Here is a 12179-nt window from a genome sequence, read left to right on the forward strand (position 1 = left end):
GGTGGTCTCTGTCACAACCTCCTCCGGGAGAGCATTCCAAGCGTCCACCACTCGCTGTGTGAAGCAGAACTTCTACACATGGACAGCGAAGAACTCCAGAGAGATTTGAATTGGCTAGAGAAGTGGGCGGAAAAGTGGCAGATGAAGTTTAATACAGAAAAATGCAAAGTGATGCACCTGGGCAGGAAAAATAAGGAACATGAATATAAAATGTTAGGTGTAATATTGGTTAAGAGCGAACAAGAATGGGACCTGGGAGTACTGATAGACAGGACCCTGAAGCCGTCGGCTCAATGCGCAGCGGCGGCAAAGAAAGCAAACAGGATGGTGGGCATGATAAAGAAGAGAATCACAAGTAGATCGGCGGACGTCATAATGCCGCTTTACAGAGCAATGGTCAGACCACACTTGGAGTACTGTATCCAACACTGGTCTCCCTACCTAAAGAAGGATATAACCTTGCTGGAGAGGGTGCAGAGGCGAGCCACGAAGCTAGTAAAGGGTATGGAGAATTTGAGCTACAAAGAACGCCTCAGAAAACTGGGCTTGTTCACACTGGGGAAGAGAAGACTGCGAGGGGATATGATAGAGACTTTTAAAATAATAAAAGGATTCGACAAAATAGAGCAAGAAACACCGTTATTCACGTTGTCAAATGTGACTCGGACAAGAGGTCATGGACTGAAATTGAGGGGCAACAGGCCCAGGACAAATGTCAGGAAGTTCTGTTTCACACAACGAGTGGTGAATGCTTGGACTGCTCTCCCAGAGGAGGTTGTGATGGAAACCACCATTCTGGGATTCAAGGGCAAGTTGGATGCACACCTTCTTGCAAACCACATTGAGGGATACGGGTAAAACAAGGTCTTCATCAGGGAGCACCTAGCTTAGCCTCCGCGTGTGCGGGTCGCCGGACTACATGGACCTAAGGTCTGATTCGGTGAAGGCATTTCTTATGTTCTTATGACATACAATATCAGGGGTGCTCAAGCACCCACTAATCTTGCTCCTATGACTTGCTTCTATTCCATGGGCCATTTGTCCTTTATCTGCCATCGTGTTTTATGATTCACCTCCATGTTCCAGACATCACCAGTAAAATCTGGATCCTTGGCTGACTGGATCCTTGGCTGACTAGTGCAAAGGGCAATGACAGTAATGCCAGGCATGCAATTCTCTCACACAACAGGGGCAACCACACTGCTAACTCTACCCTTAAGGCCAGGCCTGTTTTTTACCGTTGCCAGCAATTTTGAGATGCACGTATTAAGAATGTTAACAATATATAAGGAACTATATGATGCACGCTTTTTTTTGTTGTTGAATCAAACTGTAACACAGAACAATGCAGTGAATGAAACAATTAGAAATCAGCACTGCCAAGTCACTCTATCCAAGAGGAAGATTTAGGGAAAAATCTAGATTTATGAGAAACTCATCATCATGAATTCTGTGATTTCCAGCCTAGAATCCGGATCTAAAGCAGCCGTTCTGGAAACAAGTAACTGCGGCTATACCGTCAAAGAATTCAGAAAACAAGCGACCGCTGCCCAAGCTCTGCAACCATTTTATATCGCGCATGCGCTGCAAGTTACCCTGAACGCAGCATCTGCTTTGCCTTGGACTTCTATGCCTTACCAAATAAACAAAGTTAGACCACGCCTTCTCCATTCCAATTGGCTCCCCAGCTCTTCCATTTACGCCCTGCCTCCAGAAGACAACCAATGGCCCGTGTCATAAGCTGTGACGTCTCTGGTGCTGGGGCTGCCGGTCGGTGTGTGCAAGAGCGCTGGTGCCTGGAGCAGCGGAGCTATGGAGAAGGCGTGTGGTATTTGGGTGGGAGAGAGCGGGGCCCTTGAGCCGCCCCAGGAGCGCGAGCGCAAACTGGAACAGGAGAAGCTTTCTGGGGTGGTGAAAAGCGTCCATCGGCGGCTGCGCAGGAAGTACCGGGAAGGTGAGTAACCGCTGGCAATGAGTTGTTTATGGCGGCGACCTCGGGCCCTACTTATGCTGTTGCTGGACCAGAAGCCGAAAACTTCATGGTCCCGGAGCTCATATTTGCCTGCGATTCTGCGAATTTTAATGAGATGGGGTGTAGTGAAAGGCTGTCAATGGAGAAGAAAGGGAGATACGGAAGCTGTGAAGGGGGTAGTGAGATCAAGGAGGGGGCGGGGCGCAGCCAGGTTCCCTGTACTGTGACTGTGAGGCTGGGACCTTGCATTTTATAAACGGGAGATCGGGTTCTTCGTTATCGGTTGTTGACTTCCTGAACTTTATCCTGGAGTTGGCAATTGAATAGGCTGATCCAGTTTTGTTTAATGTCTTTACATTGTCTGTTAAACTAAGAATCCATGTGTGCTGGGAATTAAAATGAGGACTAGATCTTCCAGGGCCTGCCCAAGAAAATCTGACACCCTAGGAAAACGTCAACTATACGCCCTCACCTTCAATCAAGGGGTGGCTGAAGGCCTTCCCCACCATGGCCATTATCTCTTCTTCCCAAGGTGTCCAGCATCTCCTCCTCCTTCCTTTTTGACCTTCCCTCCCTCAAGGCGTCCAGCATCTCTCTACTTCCTTCCTTTTCGACCTTCCCTCCCTCAAGGTGTCCAGCATCTCTCTCCTTCCTTTTCGACCTTCCCTCCCTCCCGGCGCCCAGCATCTCTCTTTTTGCCTTTAAGGCAGTGTGTTTAAAACACCCCCCCCCCCCACCACCACCACCACCAAAACAACCTACTGCTGTCAGCATGAAGCTTTGAGCTTCTATGCCTACCAAGTCCTGCTCCTTGTGAAACAGGAAGTTGGGGTGGGAGGGGGGTTCCACTAGCAGATGCTCAAGGCATGTACTGGCAGTGATTAATCTTTTCTACACTTATCTGACTGCTGTTGCTGCCCCCCCCCCACCCTTTTCTGGTCACGCCTCCTTACAACCCTAGGCGACTGCCTGCTGCTTGGGTTGGTCCCTACTGGCGCATCCTGTTCAGTTAACTGGATGTGATATGATGAAACATCTGTTTTTTTTGTGGTATCCACGGTGAATATTTATGAGAGAAGGCAGAAGAGTGGTGGGGGTGGTGATCTTTAGCTTTAAGACATCAGTTTGAGATCTTGACAATCAGATTTAAGAGTTACTACAGAGGTGCTATTGAGACCTTTTTATTAAAATGTATGCTGCTTATTCTACTTAGCTTGATTGTATGTTTGTATGAAGGTGAACAGAGGTATATATCTAAAGATTTATGGCAACTTTATAGTACAGTATGTTTGTGTGTAATAAATTTTATATACAATACTGTACTTGTAACAAATTGTATACGTTTTATAGCTTAAGATAAACAAAGAGAAGAATTGCAGATGGATTGGAAATATAACTTTGGGGGGAGGTTCAAAAACATATCATCATAGGATCTCTTAGGGAGAGGAGGAGAGATATTGATGCTGCGAATGGGCAGACTGGAAGGACCATTTGGCCATTTATCTGTCATGTTGTTTCTATCGATGCTTAACCATTCACTAGTATTCTAAATCTCATTGGATTTTCTTTTTAATGTTACTCTTGCTTTGTGCATGGAAAAGGGCAGCTTATACTGTTTATATTGAAATCCCCAAAGAATATGATGTTTTGACTTGTTTAGATTCTCGGTGTCAGGATTCAATACATGGAGAATAAATACATGTGCTGAACAATTGTTTTCCCTTCATCTGGTTTCTTTCAATCAATTAAATGTATTTGGAACTTGGAATGAACTTAGCATTAACTGAAAGTCAGTGCTTGAGGAATTGTGCAGTATTTTAACAAAACTGTAAGTGAAAACAATACATTTTTTTTTAGTATCATTCCACTTTCTAATAGCAACTTTGTCAGTAGGAATTGCTGACTAACATTTCATTCTTTCTAGTTAGTGCAGTGTTTTCATAACTTCTGTGAAGCCTCTCCCCTTTCACATTGCCAATGAGACAATATGGGTCTTAGCTTATGGCTCGGTGGTATTTGATTTTAGCTAAACAGACTGTGGCTGAGTACTTCTATGACAAGATTCACAAAATCAACCTTCAGTTCTCATCTGAGCCACCTCCCCCTGCCCCCTCTTGGCCCTCGCTACTTTCTCTTCTTTCCTAAAATCACTGAGGAGGAAACTGCACACTTTCTTTCCTCCTCCACACTCACCATTTGTTCCTCTGATCCTATCCCCACCAATATACTTATGTCTATCTCTCCTACTGTTGTCCCCTCTATCTGCCATATCCGCAACCACGATTATGCTAACATGACATTGTCATGCCGCTCCTCAAAAAACCCTCGCTGGACCCTGCCTGCCCTTCCAACTATTGTCCAGTATCCCTCCTCCCATTCTTATCCAAGCTACTTGAACATGCTGTTCACTGCCATTGTCTTCACTTTCTCTCATCTTGAGCTATCCTTGACCCTCTTCAGTCATGTTTTCACCCTCTTCATTCCACAGAAACTGCCCTTACTAAAGTCTCCATTGACCTGCTTCTGGCCATATCTAAAGCCCTCTACTCTATCCTCATTCTCCTTGATCTATCTGCGGCTTTTGACGTGGTAGATCACCACCTACTCATTGGTACCCAACCTTGCTGGAGTTTCAGGGCTCTGTTATCTCATGATTTTCTTCCTACCTTTCCCATTGAATTCTTAGCATATGCTGTGGTTGATCCTTCTCAGATGTCATCCCACTATCGGTCAGTGTACCTCAGGACTCTGTCTTTGGACCTCTTCTTTTTTTCCATCCACACTTCTTCCCCTGGTGCTCTGATCTCCTTCTATGGCTTGCAGCATCGCCTCTATGGCAATGACTCACAGCTACCTCTCTACACCTGAAATCTACAGACATTCAGGCTTGAGTCTCAGCCTGCCTATCTGACATCGCTACTTAGATTTTTCACCACCATCTAATAAGCCCACCTCTCCTCTCCCCTCTTCTCTATTTCTATAGACAACACCCTCATCTGCAATTGAAGTTGGGAAGAGGAGGGGACATGGATGATGGATCAAAAGTGTTGGGGGTGGGGTGGGGTGGGAGAGGAAGGGACATGGAGGCCGGACCTGCAGGATGGAGGAAAATAGATGCTGAACTTATAAGGGGGGAGGATGAAAGTGACCCAGTCCAGAAATGAGGGTGAGAAGGGAGGAAGAGATGCAAGCAGGAGAGGGGTTGGGATGAGGTGAGGGGACACAGATGCTGGACCTACAAGTGGGGGTGGGGCAAATGGTAGAGAAGAGAGAGTAATTCGAAACAGAAAGGGGTGGTGGGAAGGGAAGAAGAGATCCTTGGCCTTGAAGAGAGGGAGATGAGGGGAGGTGGGATGGTAGAGAGAGATAGAGGTGTGACCCAGAGAAAAAAAGGGAGTGGGAAGGGAGGAAGAGATTCTTAGCCAGTGACGAGAGGAAGAGAGAGATGCCACACCATTTGGGGCCAAGAAGGGGATTTGGGGTGCGAGTGAGAGAGAGGTGGGATTTAGAGGGAGACAAAACTGCAGTTGGAGTGCGAGAGGGAACAGAGGAGGCTGGAACCTTGAGGAAGGAATGTCTGGCCTTAGGATAGGAGAATTCTATGCAAAACATTACAAATACACTTTGCAGAATTTTGAAATATTGTGCGTAGAATTTTCAATATTTTTGTGCAGAATTCTGCCAGGAATAATAGATGCACCTTTATGTCCAGTTTGCCATAACTACAGTATATAGTAAAGTTCTTTAGAGTAGAGGCTGTACACATTTGATGTGCAGCATTGTGTGTCTGGTAGTGCTATAGAAATAAGTAGTAGTAGTAGCCACAGATGGCATTGCATTCCAAGTCATAAGGCAAATGTATTTAATGATGACAGGTCAAATGCGCGCAAGACAAAAGCGCGCAGACAAAAACGCCAAGACAAATCAGCACAAACATAATAGCACGCAAATATAACAGCGCGCAAGACAATTGAGCGCAAGGATAACTCAGCGCAAGACAATTGAGCGCAGGGATAACTCAGCGCAAGACAATTGAGTACAAGGATAACTCAGCGCAACAACAATTCAACGCCTTCAGCGCGCCTCAAAATGGCGCGTTGCAAAGGAAGGTCAGGCGCATGTTCAGCACGTTAGCACGTGATCACATCATCGCATTATCAATATGGATGGTTCCCTTGCCTCTTTGTGTTTTGAATATAAGTCATTTGAATGCATGGGTGCTATTGCTTCCCTATTGTTCCTAATGTAGTTCTCTTGTGGAAGATCAATCTTTACCCATCTTAATATTGTGCAGATTGCCTCTGCCTGCTCAGTATTTAGAGTTTTACTAAATATGATGGAATGAATATAAAGAGAAGAGATTAGATCACAAGAGCAGATTCTGATTTGAGTGGAATGCCTTGATTAATGAAACAATAATCACTCTCTTAATGTCATCACCTTTCCTGGGTTTCAGGTGATGATGCTATCCTGTAAGGTTTTAATGAGCATATCAGTAGTTAATTCAACTGATAAGAAACCTATTTAAATTTTTTTTTTTTTTATATCAGCCTCTTGGATTAAACTGTTTTAGTGTTAAACAATTACAATAGAACAATCTGCATACAAGGACAGTGGAACTGTGAAGCTGGGGAATAGAGACTAGCTGTTAGTTGGCCAAGGGCAGGTTGAACAAAAGAGGGGGCTGGATTTGGGAGTAGATTGTTTTGTTCGGAGTTCACTCCCTTACATCTTTTTCCCTGCTGGATATCTAGGAGAGAGGGGCTGGAGCAGGACATTCTCCTGCTCTGAAGTCTTAAAAGAAGTGTCACACCTGTATTCTGGGATGTTCCTAACAGAAATTAAGCCAAGTGTGGAGAAAAGTTTCAATTTGCATCTTCAAAGCTTGACAAGATAAAATAAAGTAGTATTTTTATATTGAATTGGTAGATGGGCTTGCATCTTTTAACTTTCAAACAAAATGTTAGTGATACTCGGTGAAGAATATTCACATATGTTCCAAGTTTTCCAAGTTTATTAGTTTTTAATATCCCGATCATAAAACAAATATCTGACCGGTTAACAATAAAATTTAAAATAGGTTAGAAGGAAATAGTAGTTTGGTGTATTTGAATGATTAGAATAAACATATATAACATATACTGACAGACCTGAAAGTGAGGATAAATGGGGAGGAAGGGAGAAGTTACATATTATTAGAGGAAATGAGATAGAGGGAGGGGATAGAACATGAGGAATGGGGATACATGGTAAAAGTAATACGTGCTGAAGAAAAGTTAATTTTGAGAGGTACAGGTAAACTGCACTTAAAAAGAAATAAAAAAAAAATAAAAATAAAAAAAATAAGAGATTAAGATTTGTCAAAGGCATCTTGAAATAGGAAGGTTTTAAGATTAGTCTTGAATTTTGGTAAATGAAGTTCATCGCGGAGAAATTGAGGGAGAGAATTCCATAATGTGGGGGCAGTTATAGCGAAATTAGTTTTCCTAGTATAGTAGGATTCTTTTAAGGATGGAATGAAAAGGAGTTTTTGGTCAGTAGATCTTAAGGAACGGGGAGAACTTTGGGGTATCAATAATTTATCAAGAAATAAGGGTAAGTGGGAGAGTTTGATTTTGAAAGAGAGCAGTATAATTTTATAGATTATACGGTGGGTGACAGGGAGCCAATGAGCCTCTTTAAGAAGTGGGGTGACGTGTTCGAATTTACCTATTTTGTAGATGAGTTTGATTGCTGTATTCTGTATGAGTTGTAAACGTCGAAGTTCTTTTTGGGGTAGTCCATTTAAAAGAGAGTTACAATAATCTAAGTGGGAAATGACTATGGAGTGAATGAGGATATTAATCGAGTCAGCATTTAGAATAGAATTGAGTGAACGGATGATGCGTAATTTAAAGAAACAAGTTTTTACAACTGAACTTATGTGGTCATGAAAAGTAAGCTCTCTATCTAAAGTAACGCCTAGTAATTTTATTTTATTGTCCATAAATAATGGTGCGGATTTGATGTAAATTGTTCCTAGTAATGATTCGGATTTTTTGATGGGGAGAAGGAGACCACAAGATTTATCAACGTTGAGTGAAAGTTTATTTGAAAAGAGCCAATCACTTATAGTATCTAGTTTGGAGTTTAGATCGTTAATATCTAAAGGGTTTGAAGTATTGATCGGGTAAAGCAGCTGTATATCATCGGCATAAGCGAAAATTGAGAATCCTAATGATTGGGCAAGAGAAAGAAGAGGGGATAGAAAGATATTGAATAATAGCGGGGATAAAATAGAGCCCTGAGGCACTCCAAAAGTTTGGGTTACTGAAGAAGAAGTTTGGTTTTTTACATGAACTTTAGAATAACGTTCATGGAAGTAGGATATAAACCAGTTGAGAGCATGACCTGTGATATTACAATCTATTAGTCTGGCTAAAAGTAAAGAATGGTCTATGGTGTCAAATGCTGCAGATAAATCAAGGGAAATTAATATAACAGATTTTAGATGATCGTGAAAATATTGTATAGTTGTAATAAGACTGAGTAATGATAATTCGGTGGAATTTGAAGTTCGAAAACCGGTTTGATAAGGATGTAGGGCATGTGTTTGATCAAAGAATTCTGACAATTGAGAATGAATAATTTTTTCGGTGAGTTTTGAAATTAAAGGCAAATTGGCGATAGGACGGTAGTTGATGGGTAAAGAGGGATCAGTGTTGTATTGTTTAAGTTTTGGGAAAACTAGAGCTGTTTTCCATACAGTAGGAACATAGCAATCAGAAAAAGACTTGGAAATCATTTCCCTTAGATAAGGACCGAAAAAGGAAAAGAATTTTTTAAGAAGTAGAGGGGGAAAACTTTCGGTAATGTTATTGGGGGAATTTATAGATTGTAAAATGGTGAATAGTTGAGCTAGTGAAGGTACTTTGAAATTAGAGAAAGAACTGAGAGGTAGGAAAGTTAAGTCATTATTAGTTGGGGCTGAAAACGCAGGAAGTGAAGGTCCGAGGTGAGTTCGAATAGTATTGACTTTGGTGTCAAAGAATTGAGAAAGTTCATCTGCAGATGGTAAAGTTGAAACAGGAGGGGTGAGTTTTTTTTTAGAGTATTTTGAAAGAGACTGAGCGATACTAAAGAGAGTGGATGAGTTACTAGTGGTAGAGATAAGTTTTGAATAATAGTCTTTTTTTGTCTGTTGAATGGTTTTTTTGTAGTGAAGCGCTTTTTCTTTCCTTGCCATCATCCAGATGAATCCAGAGACTAGTGGGATAGCAGCCATCAACCAGCAGGTGGAGATAGAGCGCACTGAGTTGTTCTCGGGTATATCTTGGATGCACAGCCTCCTGGCCAACCAGTATACTCTTATCTCCAGCAGGCTGGCAGATGTGTTTCTCACATCTCCTGGATTCTATGGGTCCTGGGGCTAAGGAGAGTTCGAGCCAGGTCGGGCTATGTGGAATGGAGGGGCGTTCTAGCATGTTGTGCCAGCTTTGGAGGTACACCTGGGTCCCCCCAGCATCCCTACCTCATCCTCTTCAGGGTAACACCTAGGTCCCCCCAGTGTCCCTTACCCAAAACAACTGAGTGCCTTCTGTGAGTTTATTCTTGCCTACGAGGGATGCCGGAAGAGGTAAGGTTAAGGAGTACTGGGACACCGGCCGGTTACTCTATAACAGGCTGGTTTCTTTGCCGGGGGGCTCCGGGTGTGTCGCGGTTCAGGATTGGATTTCCTGGGAACTTGCAAGCCTAGTTCGGGGTAACCCAACGGTATCCTTCCCTCTCTCGGGGGAGGGGGGGAGGGGGTGCACCGGTGGCAAGGATTTCTGATGCTTTCTCACTGATGAGCCGCCGTTTTTTCTTACTAGTAGTGACCAGGTGTACGCTGCTTGTGGCAGTGGCAGGTGAGGGGTGGTGTGTTTGCGTTTGGGCAAACGGATCGCTACTTTGGCATGGTCTGGTGAGATGGGCATGGGTCTGCAGAGGTATGGGATGTCCCCATGGGGACCCAGGCACTTTCCGGCACGGAAAGGGTCAGCGTTTTTTGCTTGTTTATAGTGACACTTGGAGTTGGTAGGAGCACGGTCTCCGGTGAAGCTTATGGCCTACACTCTTTCTGCTGGTCGGTCACTAGCAGCTTGTAGGCTGTAGTTCACTTTGATTGTCAGGCCCTCCCAGGGAGGTCGGCTGGTCCACTGAGGATGGCTTCAGTCCAGTGCTATTGGTGACAGCTAACAGGACCATGCATTGTATTTTCTTTTTGGACAGGGCTGCCTTCCGACAGGGAGCGGTAGGCAGTTCTTGGTTGGCACTGGACTGCCCGAGGGGTAGGCTTGGCGGCAGCTACCGGGTTTCAGTTTCCCAGATCAGAGAGGAGATTTGGGCCTCGGAGTAAAAAGGTGTCTGTGGATTAGACCTCGGACGAGAAGTGTGCCTATGGTTGCAGCCTCAGACGTGAAGGATTCTTATGGCTTAGGCCTCAGACGTGAAGGATTCTTATGGCTTAGGCCTCAGACGTGAAGGATTCCTGGGGCTTGGGCCTCAGATGAGGGAGGTTCCTGCGGCTTGGGCCTCGGATGAGGGAGGTTCCTGCGGCTTGGGCCTCGGATGAGGGAGTTTCCTGCTGCTTTGGCCTCGGATGAGAGAGTTTCCTGTGGCTTTGGCCTCGGATGAGGGAGGTTCCTGCGGCTTGGGCCTCAGCTGTGAGAGGGACAGATTCCTGGGGCTTAATCCTCAGTAGCCGATTATTCAGGTAGCTTAGGCCTTGGCGGCCTGTGGCTCGGGCCGCATTTGAGAGTTCTTTCTTATGGCTCAGGCCGCAGTTGAGAGATTTTTCTGGTGGTTCGGGGGCAGTTGAATGAATTTCCTGTGACTTGGGCCTCAGTTGAGAAATTTTCCCGGGGCCCGGGCCTCAGTGGAAATTTATTCCTGGGGCTCAGGCCTCAGAGGAGCAATTTTTTCGTTGTCTCTAATCTCAGTTGAGAAAAGATTCCTGGGACTCAGGCCTCAGTTGAGGAAGATTCCTGGGGCTTAGACCTCAGTTGTGAGGTATGCCCGTGGCTTAGATATGGGGTATTCCCGTGGCGTAAGCCTCAGTGGAGAAATTTTTCTGTGGCTCAGGCCTCAGTTATTAGAATATTCCAGTAGCTTAGCCCCCAGTTGAGAACTCTTCCTGGGGCTAAGGATTTAGTTAGGAAGATTCCCTGGGCTTAGGTCTCAGGTGAGCTGCAGGATGTCAGATCCACTACCTCTGTTTCTGTGATTGTCATGGTATCTCCTCGGGATTCTGGGGAGGACCCTTGGCTCCTCCTGGCATTCTTATTGACTTTGGTCAGCAGTTTGCCTCCTGTGGGGGCCCTGGGGACGTTGGGCTTGGGAGATGTTCCTGCAGCTTGGGCCTCGGATGAGGGAGGTTCCTGCGGCTTGGGCCTCAGCTGTGAGAGGGACAGATTCCTGGGGCTTAATCCTCAGTAGCCGATTATTCAGGTAGCTTAGGCCTTGGCGGCCTGTGGCTCGGGCCGCATTTGAGAGTTCTTTCTTATGGCTCAGGCCGCAGTTGAGAGATTTTTCTGGTGGTTCGGGGGCAGTTGAATGAATTTCCTGTGACTTGGGCCTCAGTTGAGAAATTTTCCCAGGGCCCGGGCCTCAGTGGAAATTTATTCCTGGGGCTCAGGCCTCAGAGGAGCAATTTTTTCTTTGTCTCTAATCTCAGTTGAGAAAAGATTCCTGGGACTCAGGCCTCAGTTGAGGAAGATTCCTGGGGCTTAGACCTCAGTTGTGAGGTATGCCCGTTCCTTAGATATGGGGTATTCCCGAGGCGTAAGCCTCAGTGGAGAAATTTTTCTGTGGCTCAGGCCTCAGTTATTAGAATATTCCAGTAGCTTAGCCCCCAGTTGAGAACTCTTCCTGGGGCTAAGGATTTAGTTAGGAAGATTCCCTGGGCTTAGGTCTCAGGTGAGCTGCAGGATGTCAGATCCACTACCTCTGTTTCTGTGATTGTCATGGTATCTCCTCGGGATTCTGGGGAGGACCCTTGGCTCCTCCTGGCATTCTTATTGACTTTGGTCAGCAGTTTGCCTCCTGTGGGGGCCCTGGGGACGTTGGGCTTGGGAGAGCTTCCATTGGATGAGGAGTCTTCACTTGTCACGTTCTAGGCTTGATGCCCTAGAACCTTGCAGGAGTACGTAGAGCTGGTCTGCGGTGAGGTGCTTGGGTTTAGCTGTCG

General features: G+C 45.2%; 1 protein-coding gene across 1 annotated transcript in view; it reads left to right on the forward strand.

The window, feature by feature from the left end:
• The first annotated feature begins 1726 nt into the window (after nucleotides 1-1726).
• Nucleotides 1727-12179, forward strand: part of BMT2 (base methyltransferase of 25S rRNA 2 homolog) — a 121409-nt gene continuing 110956 nt past the window's right edge. Inside the window, exon 1 of the mRNA XM_033958858.1 lies at nucleotides 1727-1954. Coding sequence (XP_033814749.1) covers nucleotides 1813-1954 — 142 coding nt within the window. The 5' untranslated portion in view covers nucleotides 1727-1812. The remainder of the gene's footprint in view (nucleotides 1955-12179) is intronic.

Source organism: Geotrypetes seraphini, chromosome 9 (assembly GCF_902459505.1).
Source record: "Geotrypetes seraphini chromosome 9, aGeoSer1.1, whole genome shotgun sequence".
Lineage (NCBI taxonomy): Eukaryota > Metazoa > Chordata > Amphibia > Gymnophiona > Dermophiidae > Geotrypetes > Geotrypetes seraphini.